The sequence below is a fragment of the Gymnodraco acuticeps genome, unplaced genomic scaffold (assembly GCF_902827175.1).
Source record: "Gymnodraco acuticeps unplaced genomic scaffold, fGymAcu1.1, whole genome shotgun sequence".
Lineage (NCBI taxonomy): Eukaryota > Metazoa > Chordata > Actinopteri > Perciformes > Bathydraconidae > Gymnodraco > Gymnodraco acuticeps.
The window spans coordinates 14,530-35,180 of NW_022990590.1; the positions used below are offsets into that span (position 1 = coordinate 14,530).

A 20,651-nucleotide genomic window follows, 5' to 3' on the forward strand; every position below is an offset into this window, starting at 1 on the left:
GTGTAACCTACAGGAGGACAGGTCAAGAGGTCATCTGACTTCCTGTGGGGTGAGGGGTTTGGGCACATGAGAAGTTGCAACACAAAGGTGCCTTTGTTCCGATGTCTGGTACTGATTAGGGAAAAGGCGGGAATATAGATCCCTCCTCTTTTAATGTATAGATCTGTGCTGTGGTCCTTTGTCTCCAGAGTTTGCTTGGTGTCTCATAAAGAAGTTGTGAATATACCTTGTGAATTCTCCGGCCGTATTATAATCTTAATAAATATCAGCATTTGACTAAAGCAGCTCCAGCTTCCATCCTTTCTGCACAGAAGTTTTCCTCACAGGCACCATGATGTCAACATTTGTGATTTTGAGTAAAATGTCTCTAAAACAATTATATGGATTGCCATAACATTTTGTACACATATTCCCCTCAAGATGATTCGTAAAAACTGATGGGTCTGCTTCAGTGGACAAATTTGAACATTTAAATCAGTTGCCTCAGGCACGTCGTGTCAATTTGCAGAATATTGCCAAGCTGTTAGTCTTTCCAACAAGGACTCGCGGTCCCTCAGCGAGCTGAAGTGTGTGACAGCCCAGGAGGTGCCAACAAATCCCCAGATGATGCAGAGCTATTGCTATGTGTCCTCCGGAAAGAGAAAACTGAAATGTGCATGCACCACCACCTGTCGAAACATCAAGGATTACAGAGAAAAATGCCCTTGCATTTTGCTACTCTGGATTTATTTCCAGGCGCACAACAGGAAAGCATTGGGAACATTTGATTACATTTTTTCAATCATTCAGCCATCTGTTGTAACAGGAGAGGCAGTTAGCAACGACAATGTAGTTAAAGGAAGTCTTGTATCCCAAGAGCCTCTGCACCCTGGTAAGTGTGACTGATTAAACATTCAGGGGGGAAAAGGGCGATGAAAACTTGGAGGTCTATAGGGTTATAATTATCTGGGTTTTTATGATAGTGAATTCATTGCTGAAGAGACACAAGGGCAATGTTGTATCCATATTTCCTGGCAACAAGACACTCACAACATTATGTGATTGAAAATAAACTGGGTAAAATACTAAAGGCGACTTTAATATTTGCCAAAGATCAGCCTATATTTTATAAAATGTAAAGCAAAGCGAGGAAAGAACATTTTCAACCTCAAATATTTAATTTACTGGACCTGCTAAAGGGTAACTGGATGTGACATCATCCATCTCTGCTGCCTAAAAATGTTTCTTGCCTTCAGGAAGCGTTAGTATTATCATATGTGCCCTCTTTAACAAAGGAGGAAGGCAGCCTCCCGTTGTTTAGTGCTTCTATATTTGCATTTGAGGAAGAATATGTATGTATGAGTTTGTGTGTGTTTGTTGTTCAAACAGCTGTGGAGCATATGATAATTCAGGATGACTCATCCAGACCTTTGCTTATTATTTTGTATGCAGGGGACGAAGAAAGAGAAAGGAAGTGTGTGTGTGTTCATATACCCACTAGATGCTGTTGCCTCTAACTGACCCCTAAGTGTAGCTCCTATATGTGAATCCTTGCGTAGGAATCAGTCTTGGTTGAACACATAAAAACACCTTTCAGTGAAAATACAATTTATTTTAAACATTTACCAATAAACTGCTTTGGAACCAGTATATGAAATACTCTGGTAAGATTCCTTCACACCAAAGGGCTCCATCGATGTGGATGTTTCATCATTCAAAATGTGTTGCATTTAAGGTAGCACAGAGAATGTTTGAAGTACATGGACTAATCTGGTCAAATGTATTAGGCATCATAAAAGTTCACATACTGAAGATAGAAACAGCAATGTCTTCAGATATTCAGTTCTGGACGACACACATGTTTATAACAAAATATGCTGAGACATTATTACTATGTTGCTCAGTAGCTGAATTCCTGAATTCCAAACTGCAATCATTAGCACATGGTTAATATCATCCCAGAGAAAATAAATAAATATAAAAGCAACACGTGGGGCTGTAGCGGAAAACAGTTTGGCTCACATTTTAAAGTCCAACCAAAGCAGAGAAGCTCAAGCTTTCTTGCCTGCAAACTTATTAGCAGTGAATCTTTGTCCGGCTGCCCTTTCAGCAAGGACAAGATGTACGTTTAAATGTTTTTTAGGGAAGCTACGAAACTAAGCTAGATGTGGGTTGTTGATAAAGAGCAGATATGTATTCTGTAACAGACAAGAAAATGTTACTTAAGCTCGGTTGGACTTTAATTTTAAAGCTTGACGGATTTACAGATAGCACAAGATAAATGCATTGATTTACTGATTGCTGGAATGCAATGGCAGTCTGATACACTCTTTTAAACTGATATCTGTCTAAAATATAGTTTTTTCCAAAAGTAAAGAGCCAATCGCTATTCTCTTCATTAGGCTAAGTCATTTATCAAACTGGAATTCCTAAGATGTGATTATTATTTGTCATCATTTCATAGAATATCATTGAAAATAAACATTAGTTACAGCCCTGATTTATCATCATTTTGGCTGTCTTCTAGTTTATTAGTATTCACATATTAGGACTTCCTCTAATACTGAATAAGTTTGTGGATAGGTCTACGGAAATGAACAACACATGGATAATACAATGCATATCCTGAGTGAAGTCAATACATGAAAAAAAGTCAATATGCCTGTAGCACAGCCAAAGACAAAGATTGTTACTTGTAGTTTTCAGTAGCGGACATTACACTTTGCTGAAGTTCACGGGGATAGGGCAGCAACATTGTGACTGCAGAACAACATGGACTCTGTTATTGTATTTTATAGCATCTTGATATAACTTATCTTGGCTGTAGCTTATTGACGTTTTAGCAACTGGTTTTGTCCGACCTATGTGGATCTCTAGCAAACAAACAACACCTTTAAAACAAATACTTCACCACTATATCTATGTGTTTTGGACATTGTCACTGCAGTCAATCATGGTCTTTGTAATGTTAACACAATTACTATCAGTTGAATATGCCATCAGTCTATACAACCATATGAAGCTCTTTGTAGTTTTGTTTTCAAAGGTTTCCTACAAGCAAATATCATTAAAACAAATTGTATGTCTCTGATTCTCTTCTTTCTGATAATAAACTGCTCCTGAGAATTTTGCAGTTTGTGCCTAGATCTTTGTTATAAAAGATTTATCTTTGCGTCACAGCCACCTGCTGGGAAAGAAACCAGCTCGAAGCGCTTTCAGCATGTCCTTGAATGAAACCTTGTAACACTTAACGAAAAGCATTTTCCAAAACCTGTTTATAATGAAACAGCAGGGAAGTCTCAGGGTTGAGAACCTGTTGAAATACATTTTAGAACTGCACTTTTATAAAGTAGAATTTTAATGTTATGTAAATCATTGTAATGATCCCTGTAGGGAGCATCTCTTTCCAGGGAAGTCACAGGTCAGGGTCAGATACAGAACAGCACCTCTAACCTGGCACAGCAGGCATTCAGCCGAGGCCTGAACCTTTGATTTTTCAAGATGGTCCATCACCCCATGCTTTCCAAAAAGTGTCCTTTAAACCACATTTGAGTTTACTCTTTCCCGGGTCCAGCTGTTAAACTCATCAGTTTCCCCCTGACACAAGCGCACTGTACTCTCAAACAGTCTGGAGAGCCGTTTACAGAACAAGACCGGCAACCTTCAGTTCAGCCTCTTCAGAACCGAGTCTCGGAGCTGCCCCTCTTCAGCGTACTGCTGTTAAAGTCGTCACGCTCAAAACTCAGATTATTATGCGACCTGGATATCATTAGCAGCTTGTCCCGCTTGCTGTAGTCGCGCCTCACAGCCGCATCTAACAGCCGCTCGCCTTGGTCCTCCCTGTCCTCCAGCCGTGTGTAGCCTTTACTGCTTAGGTGGTTGCCCCCGTTGCTACGGCAGCTGTTGCTACGGTCGAGGCGGGGCCAGCTGGGGTGTTTCCGCTGCTCCGGGTGAACGCTGAGCATGCTCGGCCCGCGCTCCAGATCCAGAGATTTGGAGTGGCTGCCGACCATGTGCAAGGAGGAGTTGGAGCCAAAGTCGCTCTTTGCTGCTCCCGGGGAGAGCCAGCAGCCTGAGGTAGAGGAGGGGGCGGGGGAGAGGGAGCAAGAGGAGACGGAGGAACAGTGGGAGGAAGAGGAGGCCGAGTTACTCCGGTGTAAGCCCGGCGGTTTGGAGGCCTTGGCAACAGATGGTACAGGAACCACCAAAGACTCCATGGAGCTCAGAGGCTTCAACCTCTCTCCGTCCCTCCGCTCTCTTCCTCTCTCTTCCTCAGTGATCGCCTCCATCTCCGGTTCGTCAATTACACAGTTGTTGAGTTTTATAACCGGTAGATTAAATGCAGAGAGAGAGGAGGAGACAATGGAGCGTGCATGGTGTCCTCCTTTCTCCCCATCTCCATCCACCGACCACTGGTGGCGTACCGCGTCCGAGTGAGCCCTCCCGAGCCCCGGGCCGCGGTAAGAGCGATCCTTGTAGAGCGGTGCCAACAGCCCCGCAAAGCTACAATCCAGTTTAGCCTGCCCCCCGTGTCGGTGAGACTCCTCGTCCCCTAGCAGCACCTCCTCCTCTTCGGCCGACCCGCCGGACCGATTGGAGAACGCCAGGAGGGAGTTACTGCCCAATCGTCCTGCGTTATCAGCTCCAAATGCCCGAAGATCCCCAACTTCCCTTCCAAAGGCGCTGTTGCTGTGATGGTGTTGCTTCTGCTCTTTCTGCCTGAGGCGATGGATGTCAATGACGGTGGAGTACATGTCTCTCATGTGGATTATCTAGTGCAGAAGAGAAAATATGTCATCAGTAGAAGCAGAAAGAATTATTTTGGGATTACCTAAGAATATGTTTAATATTTGATTATATCATTTTATGGTTTGAATTTGTTGGTTGGAGGTCTGTGACCTTGAAATACTCTCATGTATTACCTGGAAGAGGGGAAGGCAGAAGGATAGGATTAATGGAATCAAGGAAGGAGGGAGAGAGGGCATAAGAGTAGAACAAATGTGATCAGGGGAGAATTGCAGATAGAGGGAATGAGGTTCGCTGAAATATGATTTGCATGTGAGTTATGTAGAGATGATGGCTGCACTGTGCATGCCCCTCAGTTTGTAGAGTGCAGGAAGAGCTGAAATGAGAACACCAAATCGGGGAGGAATATTGGCTTCATTTTCTATTGACTCATGTTGCTGAATTTAAACACCTGTTTGACATTGTCCCTCGTAACCTGTGAAGAAGCAATTTCGGAACAAATCACTGTTTCGCAACTTGGAAGGCAATATCAGTTCTGTGTTTATGTATCCCAGTACTTTTGGCCTTCGGCATGTCGACCTTAAATAAATCCACTGGCAACTCTAGTATTACATTTCTCCGGCAGTAGACACTAGTGTCTGGTAGACACTGATGCATGTCCAAGTGGGATTTCAGTCTTACCTTAGTTTCTCTATCTCTGTTTTCATGAAGAATGGCATTAGCACAGATAAAGATGAAAATCCCAATGCCCATTGTGAATGGCCCGAACATCTTCATCCGCTCAGAGTGACGGTGCTGTTCCAGGAACCGTGCCAGAGCACCTGCGATCTGCTTAGAGGGCGTACCTACATGCAAAACACATTGAAGGTATGAGCTATTAAATATGAGGAATGTTGATTTATAAGCCATGGAGCAGAACAAATGAAGTACTTAGGGTGCGTTCACACCAGCCTTTTATAGTCCGGTTGAATCGAACCCTGGTGCGTTTAGCCGCTTGGTGCGGTTCATTTGGGTCGGTGTGAACACAGTCCGAGACCTCTTACATGTAAGTGAACTAAACAACCGGACTCTGGTCCGCTAAAATAGGTGGTCTCGGAGCGCTTGCTTGCGAACTCTGGAGCGGTTCATTACTGGTGTGAACGCAGTCCGCACCAAAACATAGGAAGCGTAGTATTTACGTGTAACAAGAACGCGGATGTCTTCAAAAAATCTTTAGCGAAAGAGTCTTTCAAAACATCCGCGGTTGTTTAGTTGAGTGAAGCAGAATGAAGTGTTGAACAGTGTCGTGTAAAGTAAAAATGCTCCGTCACCTACATAAAATTAAGAACACCTATCGTCGGTGAAACGCCCCTCCTTACTGCAGAACGTCTCATTATATGTGTTATAATGTTTTTGAACGGACGTTGTCTGATTATATAATCATATGCGCGGGCCGCTAGTGTCTGTTGATCTCCAGATTAACAGCAGCATGAGAATAACCTGCCGAAAGTGCCGATGCTCCATGGCGGAGGCTCTGGTAGAAATTGCCGGGATTCACGTTTTTACCCCCTTAAAATGTCTGACCAATGGTTGAACAGCATTTCCGTACACATGACTTGTGTTTAAAGTTTATAGTCCGTTTGAGTTTTGCCCGTGTGAACGCAAACCGAACCTTCTGAAAAATGAAACGATGTAACAAACTGGTCTGGTGCGCACCAGAGAAGCGGACTATTAGGTGTGAATGCACCCTAAGAGACACAATCGATGGGCACTGACTCCTTTTAGGACAAATCAACCTTCAGAATCTAGCTTCAACTTTCAGGTCTGAAAACTAAATTCATTGGAAGATGGTCTTACACCTGCAATCCCTTTATTGGCAACAGCGGCTGGTCATTGGATTGTCTTATTGTCTGAAGTATGATTGTGTAGAAGTCTACAAGAAAACTGCCCTCTTTTTTACATTAAACACAGTTTGCGAATTATGTAATGGTCCCAATCAACAGTTTCAAGTCTTCCTCATAATATATATTTTGTATATATATATAGTCCAATTTAAAGTCCAAATCGATGATAAAGCTGGATATGCTTCAGGGCTGGTCAGGTTGCCTGGTTTGAGTGTTGTCTGTGTTTCACTATTATAACTTTATTCATTTTAAACCTGTATAATAATTTAATGAAAGTAACATTTTAGTCTCCTGAGAAAGGTCTTGTTCAGCATTTGGTTGTACTTGGCTTCAACCTCTTGTGTAACTTCTGGTTTCATAGAACCAGATGGCGATGGCCAGAATTATAAACTCAAAGCTCAAGACCGTCCTCAAACCAATGGGTGATGTCATAGTGACTAGATCTACTTCTTTGTCAATGCCAATGTAACTTAACAACCCTGGTTGACTTTCATCCCATTGTTCATTTACCTGGAACAATTTGACCCTTGCTGGAATTAGCCACGTCCTCATCTGTGAAGGGGATCTTGGCTGCATTTCCTTCCCCTGTTGCAGACGTTTTAGCTCCTCTTCCAGTTGCCGATCTTTCCGAGGGAATGTTTCTATGGTGCGGCCAGTAACCCAGCGTCGCCATGGCGATCCCTACGGATAATACGACCAGTCCAAGAATGAGGAAAAATCCGGAGGCAGAGTAGAGGCGTAGCCTGCCGCGTACTATGACAACATCAGTGCGTCGTTTCCGCTTTCTAATGAGACGTATGGAAAGAGAACAGAATTTGTAGTTTTTGGAGACAATATATGACCATTTATACAAAACATAAGCAGAGGAAAATCAATACAATTACCTGGGGGCAGCTTCTGGGGCATTTCCCTGGCCTGGCGTTGCATGTAAGTTCCGGTTATGAGAGCGGGCGGAGTCTTGCCGTTTTAGCTTAGCCAATCCAGTTAGCACACCTGCTGCTGCCATTCTTAACCTATAGAAACACATCGGAAGAAAACTAGTCATTTAGCAAACACTAAAAAATAAATATGTGAAAGAATGGTTTTTACAACCGTTTGATATAGGTACATTATGCAGATATATTAGCATTAAATAAAAATACTATCTGCAACCATATTTAAAACCGCTCAAGGGATGCACACATGTATTTCCACACAGCCAAAGTCTCCCAGATGCTTTGAATATAGGAGGTTTAAGACCATTAATATTCAGAGTGCAGCATCTCTCACAACTGCGCAGCTTTTTGTCTTCTTTTAAACAAATAGAGCTGGAGGCTTGTCTCATACAACAGTGACTTTTGAAAAGCTGCAGATGACAGTTTATTATTTACACACCTTTTTAGGCAAAGTGTGTCAGACTTGTGTCAGCGTCTTTACGAGTTCATGAAATTCCATTTACAGATGTACGGTATGCACACAAACATACACACACACCAATTGTTAGCTGTCAGCCTTAAGGACAACATCGGCAGGGGGATGCGTGTGTGTGTTTGTCTGTGAGTGCATACTGTGTATTGTCATACAGTTACCCCTGCATGATTTTTGCTTGCTGCATACTTCCTGTGTTTATGAGAGAGAAATTAAGTAAACAGGATAAGAGGTATAATAATAGAACTCAAACAGACAGGGAGAGGAACACACTTGGCTTGTGTTTTTTTATTCTTGGACAGTTAAATGCAAATTATATTTTCTTTCTTGGCATTATTGTCGCTATTTACGTTGGTGTTGCAGTTATACAATTGGAATTACAGTGCAGCATTCATGCCATAATATGAAAATGAATCATAGTCCCTCTGCTCACCAGCTGCTTGGATGTCTATTCATAGTTATTATTCCAGGAGTCTTCATTTGTTTTTAAATTCCTGTTAATCTGGGCTCACATGAACATTAGCATTGTCCTGTTTAGCTCTAAGAGGATTAAACGACTATATGTAATGTTGAATACCGGTGGTGGATGGCAATTTTAAAAGAATACTTCTTCAGATCTGGGTAGAATGACTTCATTGCTGCCAATGGGTTGGGTGCCATGTTCCTTCTTCATTTCTTTAACTTTAACATTTTGGGTGAAAAATGTAAAACTACATGTCACCACATTGATCCCCAACAGAGGTTTTACATATCAACAAGTAAAATCACCAGTGAGCAGCAGTGCAAACTTGTAAGATTGTTTGAATCGCCACCAAGAACATGTTAAACATATTTAGAACATTTTCACATTTTACTTAGTAAGCTAAAGACATAGTTCTATGACCATAACTCTCTTCAATTTCCCAAATTATTTTTATAATTTCCTGAGAAATAAGAAAGTCAACTCGAGGTGGAGCTACCAAACGTTTCTTAACTCTTGCAGAGCAGTAAATCCCACTCCATAGTACGTTGAAGGCTTTTGCCATTGTCTATTATTATCACAGGTAGCGCACCCTAAACACAAAATAAGAGCAATCGTGGCCATTAGTGACGTGTTATTTTCAATACAACTGGAATATTGTTGGTTATTATCATTCATTTTTCAGGATTGCTTCAATGTTTCTTCGGTTTTAATATTGGTTTTCTGTGTCGTGTGCATTTTTGTGTTGATAACCGCGTCCATAATAGGATAAAAACCCATGACCTTCGTCTTTCAATTTGTATAATTTCCCCCTCTTTGTCCTTGCTTCCACGTCGCTCTCTGTCCCTTTCTTTCTCCAAGAACACACTATCTGATCATCTCATCCCTCAGTCTGTGTGCTAATGCATTCTGGTTGTGTCCCTGAATAATTTTCTTTACCTCCACTCCAGCCAACTTTCTCACGTCTCTCTGTTTGTATTCCTCCCCCCCCCCCCCCCGATCTTCTGTCCCCTTAGATCCATTTTAATCCGTCTCTAATTCGAAATGTCCCCTATTTGGTCACTATCCTCTTTCTAATTCCCTTCCTTTCCTTTTCTTCCACATACATCAAGGCAATAAAGATTCAGAGTGAGAAAAAGATATTCAGTAATCAAAGTAACCGTGAATCACACAAAGGACAAGACGTCCTCTACGCTCTATCCTCCTTCTCACATCTTCATGTATTTTACATGTCAATCATCGCATTGGTAACACTGCTGTAGGAAAGTGCTTCACCACAGATGGTGAATCACACAAGGACAAACACAACAAGCCTCGCTTCTCGGGTTTTTTCTGCACTCCCTCTGACTCTCTCCCGCTCTCGATTCCTCTCACTCCTTGGTTAGCGTCAAATGTGAACCCACACAATGTTTTAAGAGCAGGGGGGGAGATTTCCTCCGTTAACAGAGACACAAAAAATGGATGGATGGGAGTACAGGGGAAGGATAGAGTAAAGGAGACAAAACAGACCAGCAGTAGAAATGGAGGGTGGACAAAGATGGAGATAAAAAGGGATGTTAAAGTACTTTTTTAGTAAGTAACATGACATGACATCTGACAAGTGACATGAAATTGAAAGCTTGTACAAAAAGCTCAAATGGACAAAAAGTTGTAACTTCAAAGGGGACAAAGTGGAGTGAATTGAAAGGCCTGACAATAAAGGATAGTGCTTTTCCTGCCAGTGATGACAAGACAGAAGTGGAAAACAAGCCAAGTGCATCTGTCATTTTAACAAGGAAGGAGTGAAAAAAAACAAGCACAGCGACCGAAACGCTGCTGAAACAGACACAACGGCGGCCTAATGAGAAACCACTTGGGCTCCGACACAACGCTGTGGAGAGTGAGCGATGGCCACATGAAACCACACATTAATATTCAGTTACCATCCTCAACACCAAGCGTCCAATCAGTGGGGCTGTGCATGGAAACCTCTTCTTTGCATACAGAATATGCAGAAGAAGAAATCCTTCAGTGTGTCTTGGAGTGAAATTATCCATGTATTCTGCAGCATTATTGGTGTGAATTCACAGACTGTATGAATATTAATGTGTCCACCTCCTGTCACATACAACGTCTGAATTATGCATGCCATTTTCCACTTCATCGCCTTATTAATCGGTTTCCTATATTAGTGCTTAATGAATCGTGAATTAGCCTCCTAATGATAACCCTAATACTGAAACTACTCGACTAAATTATTCCTGCTGTTTGTCTTTGCACAATCGCAGCAAGGCAAGAAAACTACAGAAACAATTTCATATAAATGTCATCCCTCAGGGAGAATCTATTTTGTAACTGGAGTTATTTAAACTCGAACGCATTTTTTAAATGTGCTTTTCTGAGAAGATTTTTCCCTCTTTACATCGTGATATTATCTATATCATCAATATCATCTATAGGAGACGGCACGTGATGTATTGTCCCTATAGCAACTACGTGTTCTGCTGCTAGGTGGCACGTTTCTATAGCAACAACCAGCTGTGTGCATAGGAATGACAGGTGTAACATAATTACAGTAAATCCTTTTAACGAAAGCATTTCTCAGGTGACCTCTGGATTATTTTTTTATTTTGGGTATTGTGTCACAGCGCATAAGTTGAAATGATTTCAGTCCTCTTCCCCTGTCACTTTCAAAGAGGCATGATTGAGTGGGGGAGGAAATGAAGAGGCAACTAAGGATGCTGGAGTAGAATTGGGGGTTGGGAAGTGAGATGAAATGGGAAGAGAAAGGAGGTGGTGAAAGGAAGACACCAAGGAGGAAGTGAGAAACGGAGAGTTTGACACAAAAGGGGCTTGCTAAAAATATAAAAATAAAATTGCACTCATAATTGGCATCGAGTTCGGGGTGTTAATTACATCTTGTTTATGTGATTTGAGCTGAAGAGAGAAAACGACGAAGAGTGTGGAAGAGGCACGAGAACAGGACATGTGGTAGTAGAAATAAGATAAATGTAAGTAAAGGGATGACAGCCTGAGGGGGAAGAAAAAGAGTAAAGGAACAAACTCCAGAGACTTTTCTGACTCTAGAAGCACGCTGAGAAAAGTTTGTCTCCAATGACTCACCTCAGTGAACTGTATGCTAACACGTCATGGAGAAAGGCATCTAACATGGACACATAGAGGAAGAAGGAAAGCTGGAAGGAGAAATGTAAAGAGAGGAATGTTCCAGGAGCAAGGCTTGGGAGAGAAAATGTTCATTATGTCTACCATTATAGGTACAATTTGTTTCTGTGTCATAAACCTCTCTAGGGAGGTTTACATAGTCCAAATTGCTCTAATAAATGAAAAAAAACCACAACAACGTGCTGGTACTGTTTGTTTTTTTACCTGAGCTGTATTTGAATGGAGACAACAGCCTATCTCCCCTGCTGCTGCTGTTAAGGTCACCCGCCATGATATCGTGGAGCTAAGAGTCAAACAGGAAGGCTTCCCTGAAGACAACACGACTACAGTATTTACCAAATTCGACAACAGAACTTTCATCAGTTTTTGCAAAGACTGCCTGAGTAAGAGCGAAAATACAATGAACAATATCCAATCTTTGTACAACCTGCTCTTGACACCGCTTTCAACTTGAAATTCTGAAGAGACTGTCAAGCATTGTAATGCCACGATCACACTTAAGTGATTTCATTTGCATGAACACCTACGCCACTTTCGATCACAATCATTTTGAATGGAATCAGGTTGATTTTCATAGACTGATTTTTTGTATGAGAATAAATTATGTAAAATGTCATTTGTTTCCCCTGTATGTAAGTCAAATCTTGAAACCAAGCTGGACAACTTCATCTTAAGTCAAGTGAAATGAATGATAGAAAAGTAAATTCTTGTATAATATAGGATAGGATGGTGATCTAACTTTTGAAGGACACTCGTTCTATGCCTTTGTTAAAGGATTATACCGTTGTTCATGTTTAAGCCCATTAACTACAAATTGTGTACACTTATATTACATGAATTACTTTCACTAATGGGTGCCGGGAGGAAATGCGGTTACAATCAGCTCAGGGTTATAATGGAACAGGTTCATGTGATCCCTTTTATAATGTCCATGTTGGCTTTTTGTGCCTGCCAGGTTTGAATTTTTAGTCAAATAAGCTGGCAAATAGGATGCTTTTTGGCAGCAGAGTTGAATAACTGTTATCAAAAAGTGAAATAACATATACCACCAAATACCCTGATATTGATAATGCTGCAATATTGTAGGGTTTAACATGTCAAAATATGTACGCATTCACTTTGCTGTACTGTAGCCCATTCAACTAGGAAAAGACAACACTAATGACATGTTACAGTATCCAATATTCAGTCCCTTATCACGATACTGATATAATATCGATACTGTATTGATCAGAATTCCTACACAGCTTCATTTAACACTAATGGAGGAGTAGTTAAAACTCAACGTTATGCAATTACACAACTACAAAAAAAATGTCCTGTGAGGGATGGTCGCAGGAAGTTTTCATTTCACCAGATTTGCTGTTGAATTAATATAAACTCAAACCAAAAGCTGCCTAGAGACTGGCCAGTAAAATTCAAGCGTGGCATTGTAAAATGGTTACTACAAATCTAAAGTGAAACAGGAATTGTAGTAAATAATGGACCGCCACATGAAAGACTATGATCCTTCAAAGATCAGGTTTTCTGCTTCACAGCATGTGAGAGGAAAGGCTTCACAGGGAGATGTGATGTGACACAAAGCTTACCACACTTAATTTAGGTGGAACTGATGCAGGAACTGATGTGTTATGGCTGGATGATCCCAACACATATGTAACTGTTGGTCCCTAGTTGTTATTCACTGTTTGCTTTGAAATAGGCAAAGGACATAACCAGCGTGCGCCTATAAACAACTGGAAATATATGAGGAGGAACCACCATCTTAGATTGAACCCAGGAGTTTGCAGTGGTGTTTTTCAGCCTGTGCCAAGGTTTTGATTTCTTATTTCAATCATTTTGTTCATCAGGCCACAACTTTTAGACACATCAAATTGTTGTATGTTAAGTTAATTTGTTTGTGTATTTAGTGTTTAATCAAATTTTTTTTTTAAAGTTATTGCTAACTTAAAGGGGCCTTATTATGCTTTTTGGGTTTCCCCTTTCCTGTCGTGTGTTATTTATCTTTGGTGCATGTAAATGGTCTGTAAGCGTTAAAATCACAAAGTTCCATCCAAAGGGAGTTTTTTTCTACCACACACTCGCTTGAAACACCTCGATTCCTTTGTTAACTCCCGAATCATAGTGACATCACTATGTAACAATTGCTAGCGCTCTAACACATTGTATGTGATTAACCAAGGGGTGGGACATCTCTAAGCGGTTGAGCAATAATGACAGAGCCAGCTAACCAATCAGAGCCGACTTGGCTTTGGTTTCATACCTGACCTTTTTGAACACTAAAGCATGGACACAAATACAAATCTGAATCTCAAAATTAGTATAATAGGGCCCCTTTAAAGTAGCATTACAGATAAAAAGAGGTTTTATAGTTAAACCTGGTATTATTGGAAACTACAGTCTACTACTTGAAACATGGAAAAAGCATATCCACAAGATTTTTTCACTAAACCCTAAAATAAATCCGTATCTGCTGTTTTCAGTTACTGTTTGATTTCATTGCGTTCACATGATGGACTTCAGCTGATTTAGCAGCCACATGTAGATGCTTGTTCTGGCTTTAGATAAGTCCCAACTCTCCCAGCCGTAATCACAATGGATGTTGACTTGATTAACAAATTAGAAAACAGTAATTACACGAAGATGCCATTAGATCTCTTGGCAAGTTGAAACTATGCCCGGAGTTATATGATGTCATCAGATATCTACGTAACGAGTGCAACACAGCATAGGAAAATGTGGAAGTTGTCAGCTAACACACACACACACACACACACACACACACACACACACACACACACACACACACACACACACACACACACACACACACCACACACACACACACACTCACACACAGTTCTGATTGGCTAATCAGACCAAAGTGAAAACACCTGTGGCCTTTTGTGATATATCATGATAAAATGTTTTTTTTTCTACTCTCTTTTTCTGCTTTGACATTGCAGCTAACATATTATACAGTGAGTGGGTTGTTCACAATGTTCACCATCTTGTTTTGTAGCGTCACAATGTCGTCTAGAGTTCAAAATTAATACCTTTATGCTTTGTTTTGGCTGAGCAATATCAGACCTCTGCCTGAGCCTGATACAGTTCACTCACTGAAGCCTGTTTTTGGGATTGAAAAAGTGTTTCATCTCCATTTTTACTTGATCTCCAAATCACACAGGAAAGAAGAAAAAGGAAAATTGTGTCCCAGAGGAGAGAGTAAAAGATTAACAGATAGCGTGTGTTGGTGCATTACTTCACTCCTACAGACTCACACGGTCAACAGTGAGTCATCTGTCTGGAGAATATGTCACTTTGGGTTTTCTCGCTGACCTTTAAGCGGCACATTTTCTGATGCAAGCACTCAAATGTCAAATCCTGCACCCTCTTCACCATCTTGTTTGTTTTTTATTTCCGATGATACATAGTGTTTTGGTTATTTCAAATCTCGCATCCTTCACACTGAATCAGTGTCATTGCCTCCTGTGATGAATCCAGCTCTACTCAATTTAATTACGTTTTGAATTGAATCAACAGATGCTATTGCCAGGTGTGTGTGTGTGTGTGTGTGTGTGTGTGTGTGTGTGTGTGTGTGTGTGTGTGTGTGGTGTGTGTGTGTGTGTGTGTGTGTGTGTGTGTGTGTGTGTGTGTGTGTGTGTGTGTGGTGTGTGTGTGTGTGTGTGTGTGTGTGTGTGTGTGTGTGTGTGTGTGTGTGTGTGGTGTGTGTGTGTGTGTGTGTGTGGTGTGTGTGTGGCCTAGCATTACTATACTTGTGGGGACCTAAATCTGTTTACACAGTCACGTGTGGGGACTCGCCGCCCTTATGGGGACAAATTGGAGGTCCCCATGAGGGGAATCATCAATTTTAGGGTGAAGACTTGGTTAGGTTTAGGATTAGGGTTAGGGTAAGGGTTAGGGTTAGGCATGTGTTGGTTATGGTTAAGATTAGGATAAGTCTGCATGTAAGTCAATGTAATGTCCCCTGAAGTGATGTTTACATGGTATGCGTGTGTGTGCGCGTGTGTGCGTGCGTGTGTACTGGAATTATCCCCTGTTGATTCTTGCCAAATGACTCACTGTTTCCCTTCACATTCCCAGTTTTAAGTCAGTGACCCACACTCATCCTGAGGTGCGAGTCTCTGGGACTTTTTGTGGGGGAGGCCCACTCTCTGAAGATTACAGAATAATTCCAAGAACAGCTGTTCTTCCATCAGAGTATTCTCGGCGGAAATTTTTTAAGTTAGATAAACCACACAAATATTTCTCAGATGGGGTTCTCATAGATGAACTCTTATTATCCAGTGATGCAAACACAGGTATGGTGGAAAAAAGAGAGAACTATTCGAAGCAGAAAAAAAACAGCGTAATATACCATCTGACAACGGCCTGTGCTATAATGCTTCAATTAACTGGCTATTCTTTATAATATACTCAGATCAATAGGAGACAGAGATGTTAAGTTATAAATCAAGGGTTTTTATTATTATTTACAGCAGCGGTAGGGAACCTTTTTCCTTTCAATTTTTACAACATCCTCCGAGGGCCGTACAAATGATTGAACTCAACCTCTGCTTAAAAAAACTAAAATCACAGCCCATTCATTTGGCCTTTCGTCCATGCTGTGCAAAGAAAAAGCAACTTCCAGATATCTCACCATGACTCCACCACCAAAACAGAAAGATATGGACACAAGATGTGTGCAAATGTATTTAGTATCCTATCCATGTGAACATGATTTAAGTGGGGGGGGGGGACCTATAACCCCCGGGAAGATTTTTTTAAAAATATTGAAGTTAAAAGCATCAATCTGGTGCACTCTGAGAGCAAAATGAAGAGATCTATGGATACATCTTTCAACACCCATATGAAACAGAACTGTAAGCAGATTTTTCTTTTGGGATATTTTACAAATCACTCCCCTTTTAAACTCTATTCTTGTTATTTTTTTACTTTTTTGTTACTGTCATATAGTATTTTATACCTGTTTTTCATTTAGTCTCTAATGTCTCATTAATAACTATAAGCCTAATGATCATAACCTTAACCTCACTGAGCTGAGGTTATTTGAGCCTCTCATCTCTTCCACCTGGTTGTAGAAACACTCTTTAAATTCGTTAGCATAGCTAGCTAACCAGATGCTAATAACAACAGATCGCCACTGTGCTTACAACCATAGACTGTATGCTTACAACTAAAGACACAGCCACGCAGAAACTGCGGCATGTGTACGGTACGGCTCCTTATGGGTACTGCAATATTTGAAGAGCTGGAGCGGCGTTCCGGTGCTCTCCGTCAGCACTCCTTTCAGACGAGACATAACCACGTGAAGACACGTTACGCTCGTGTTGTGTTCAAGGAACCTGTACTTGGCCACGAAAAACAGGCACTCGCTTGTTTAATTATTTTGCGGTCTAGATTTCTTCTTCTTTTCTGAAGTGAGCCCGGGGTTTGGAGTCCGTCAGGACAGTCTGACTGACGGACTCCAACCCCCCCCCCGCCAAAACGAAAACTCTTCGGTTCTCCACGAATTACACAGATCAACCAAATCAGCGTTAAAAACGCGGGAGGCGCCGAAAAGCGACTAATTTGCATCACTGATTATCAGGGATTTTTCATATCATAGGTGAAATATGACTACAATCTTTTTACCACTGACCAAAACAAGACGGCTCATTTATAGCATTGTTGACAAGAAAATAAGAGAATAAATAGTGTATAAAATGTTTATATTTTGTGATTTGAAGCAGTAAAGACAGTTTATTTTTATTTTTTTATTCAGCAGTTCGGGACTACAGCACAGTGAGCAGAGTCAGGAGAACTAGGGGTAATTTACATAAATTAATAATAATAAAAATGACAGCAAAAGGGCTATTGTGATATTTTGGCTAGAATAGATTGACTGAAGTGTTTTAAACTAAGTAAAACTAAACTCAAATACTAAAGATAAAACTAAAATGTCCAGACATGTTAAAGTTTGCCAAATATGATAACATGTAGCCTAATAAGGATTTTTCCCACAGGAATTGGACTAGCTACAAAAAACAGCTGAGAAAAATATCCCTACTATCAGGTGGTGTTTGGAACATTTCTGAGTCTTTGGGGTGACAATTGAAAGGAGCCCTCCTGAGGGGTATTCAAACAGGATTATCCACTTGCTTGATATATGTGACGGTGGATTAGCTGTTATGTCGCCTGACTTCTTAATGATTCTCAAATTAAACCCAGATGTATTTCTGCGTTTGGCAGAGATAGATGCCTTCCAAAGAGCCTTTTGGCTCAGTAAGTCACCCCTCGTTCCTCAAACAGCTCTCAGGAGACCGTTACTCCTAATTCATCCACATATAAATCACACTGAGGAGAATAAAAGCAGAGCCTCCCTCCACTCAGTCTTTTCTCTTTGTTACTTGTTTGATGTTTGACCACTCTGCAGCACGCTGTATGTGACACCTATGTTTATTACGATCACCTTAAATCTGAGCATACCTACAAGCAGGATTTTGTGACACCACGCCAAACATGTTTCAATCAGAAGTGTGTGATGGGGAAACACTAACAAGGTACTTGTAAAATGTACTACAGTAATGTAAGAGACGTATTGTTCCCATCAGTTTCTGGATGAGTTGGTGACGGAGAAAGACGAAGTAATTTCACAATTGTTTAAATTCTTTTCATGGGAAAAACATTAAACACAAAGTCATCCTCTAACCAGAGAGAAAAGTCTTAAAAAAGTGTGGAGGGTGCAGCAAAATATACTTTTTACACTTTAATGATGACCTTTAAACTATCTTTAAGGACAGAAATATTGACATCTCAGCATTTTGGGCTACTTTGAAGTTAAATTGTATTTTTTTTTAAAAGTCATCTCAACCTTGCTTCAATGAATTAAAGCCCACAATAAAAATCCTCACATGAGCTTTTAATATGCTGAACTATTTTAGATGCAATTAAAGCTTTAAACATCAACAACTATAGATACTATCTGATGTTGAACTTCCTCATTCATCAAATATTTAACAACATTTCATTAAATATGGATGGCAATACAAAGATGGAGTGTAGGGCTGTCAGTGTGGAGTGTTCGATAGTTTTGGAAGTCAAACTCAGCTCAGTTCTTACCTTTGCTAACAGCTGAGTGTGTCACTGTGCCATTAGGCACGGAGGGGGGATTAGGCTGGAACCTGAGGGGAGGACAAAGCCATCTTCCACTTTGAAAGCTACTTCCACTGAAATGCCATGCCGGAGAAAATTCAGCTGACAGGAGCTCGTGTGCAGGTTTGGAGTAAGGAGTAGAGTCCAATTCGGTTTGGGAGCTTTCAAAGAGTCTAAGCTGTTGACGCGGAAACGCTGTTTCCGGAGAAAACGTGTGCTCAACGAGTAGCCTACGCTCCTTATTACGACTCGAGGAAAAAAAACATTCCCCCGATTTTAAAGTCGCAAAAGCTCATTTTTGAATTCCCATAGAGAAAAAATATCCAATGTTTAATTTAGGCAAAATGAATCCCAAAGCTGCTGATGTGAAGTCCCTTTCTGGCTTTTACGCGTAAAACTCGTGCTTTCCCGATATTTGCGTCCAAAAACGAGTATAAAGAGAGGGAAAGAGATCTACTATGTTCAGAAAATCTCAGCTGCAAGTTGTTGCGTTTGAAGAAAATCGTTTAGTAGAGGAAACTGGAATGTTTTTATTCCTCTGAGCCGGAGAGAGAGAGACGCGGAAGCTTCATCCAATTCCTTTAAAGCGCGCTGCTCGTGGGAATGTGAGAGGCTTTCACTGAGACGCGTGTAAAAGAGAGAGAGAGGGGGGAGAAAGAGAGCGAGCGAGGGAGAGAGAAAGACGAGGTTGTCTGGTTTTTGCGTGCTGTGAATGCGTGTGTGTATTTTATGTATGGAAACAAGGCACTGTGCCACGCGATTCTTGCATGTGCAGGGCGCAGACGATAAGGGGAGGACTGGTTTAAAGAAACACAGAAGAGGTGGTGCTCAGCAGGGAGGGAAAAGGACCAGCTTGTGATGTTAAATGCATTTACTGTATGTGGGAGCAGTATTACAGTATCAGTATGCAAAGCTCAGGAAAACACAGAGAGGAATTTGCTGCAGCTATAATTTAAAGGGGACATATCATGCTATATTTGAACAATATATTGTAGGGCCATACCTATATAAAGTATACAAATATAGTTTTTTTTTCAAAATACCAAACAGATCCTGCATTTTAGCCATGCCTAATTTCGCTATATATGCTCTTTCCAGCCCTGTTTTTGCAGGGGGCTGATTCTGTGAGCTGCAGCTGACCACGCCCCCCTGTAGGAGAGGGGAGCATGCTTTGAGATCAGCTGCTGGGCTGCAGATGGGAGAAGAGGGGGAGAAAAAGAGATATCTCCACCGTGTTTTATTCTTATAGAAGTAAGAAGAGAAGTAATGGGGCAGAAATCCTCCTTTTTATGCAGCGGTCCAGACATAGACATCAAACGGCGACACATATTCAGTTGGCAGTTACTTTGGCATTAGGGCAGGGATATCTAGATACTTTCCAAGGTTTGACATAATGAATTGTGCTACTTCTAAAGCAAGCAGCGATGTTTTCAAATCTGTAATCAAAAAGCTCCTCAAAAACGCTATCGAAGCAGTTCCTGCCGTTGCGTTAGTTCAAACAGTAACAACGGACTACTTTTCTTAGCGGATGCATGTCAATTTAAATCAATACATACAACTATTTTTTAAATAAATAAAATCATTTTCTAAATCCATAAAAGCATTTCAATTAATATTGGGAGTCATGTTGTTACTTTGTTGAGAATGTGGCCATGTAATAAGCGGGATAATGTGCAGCGACGCGGTCATTATGGGGAAAAGAACACCGACAGGCTGATCAGGAGCCCGAAGCGAAGCGGAGGGATCTAGATCGGCATGATTTTCCGGCATTTTTTCCGGCATGATTTTTCGGCATGATTTTTCTTACATATGATTATACAGAGTCATTATTCATTTGTTTTAAAGCAGGAGGCGCAAAC

The 20,651-nt window shown here is 41.0% G+C and overlaps 1 protein-coding gene across 1 annotated transcript; it reads right to left on the reverse strand.

Annotated features, from left to right (window-relative positions):
• Nucleotides 1-1,570: 1,570 nt before the first annotated feature.
• Nucleotides 1,571-19,475, reverse strand: tmem200a (transmembrane protein 200A). Its single transcript, XM_034228725.1, has 5 exons — nucleotides 18,760-19,475; nucleotides 7,493-7,621; nucleotides 7,119-7,393; nucleotides 5,407-5,570; nucleotides 1,571-4,751 (listed from the first exon to the last, which is right to left on the reverse strand). The coding sequence occupies exons 2-5, from the start codon at nucleotides 7,612-7,614 to the stop codon at nucleotides 3,657-3,659; spliced, it is 1,656 nt and encodes a 551-aa protein (XP_034084616.1). The 5' UTR covers nucleotides 7,615-7,621; nucleotides 18,760-19,475; the 3' UTR covers nucleotides 1,571-3,656.
• Between the last annotated feature and the right edge of the window lie 1,176 nt (nucleotides 19,476-20,651).

Coding starts and splice junctions, on each gene's coding strand:
- tmem200a (XM_034228725.1), bottom strand. CDS start 7,614: ATGGCAGCAGCAGGTGTGCTAACTGGATTGGCTAAGCTAAAACGGCAA. Junction 7,394..7,492: donor GCCCCAGAAGCTGCCCCCAG/GTAATTGTATTG, acceptor ACGTCTCATTAG/AAAGCGGAAACGACGCACTG. Junction 4,752..5,406: donor ACAGAGATAGAGAAACTAAG/GTAAGACTGAAA, acceptor CTTCTGCACTAG/ATAATCCACATGAGAGACAT.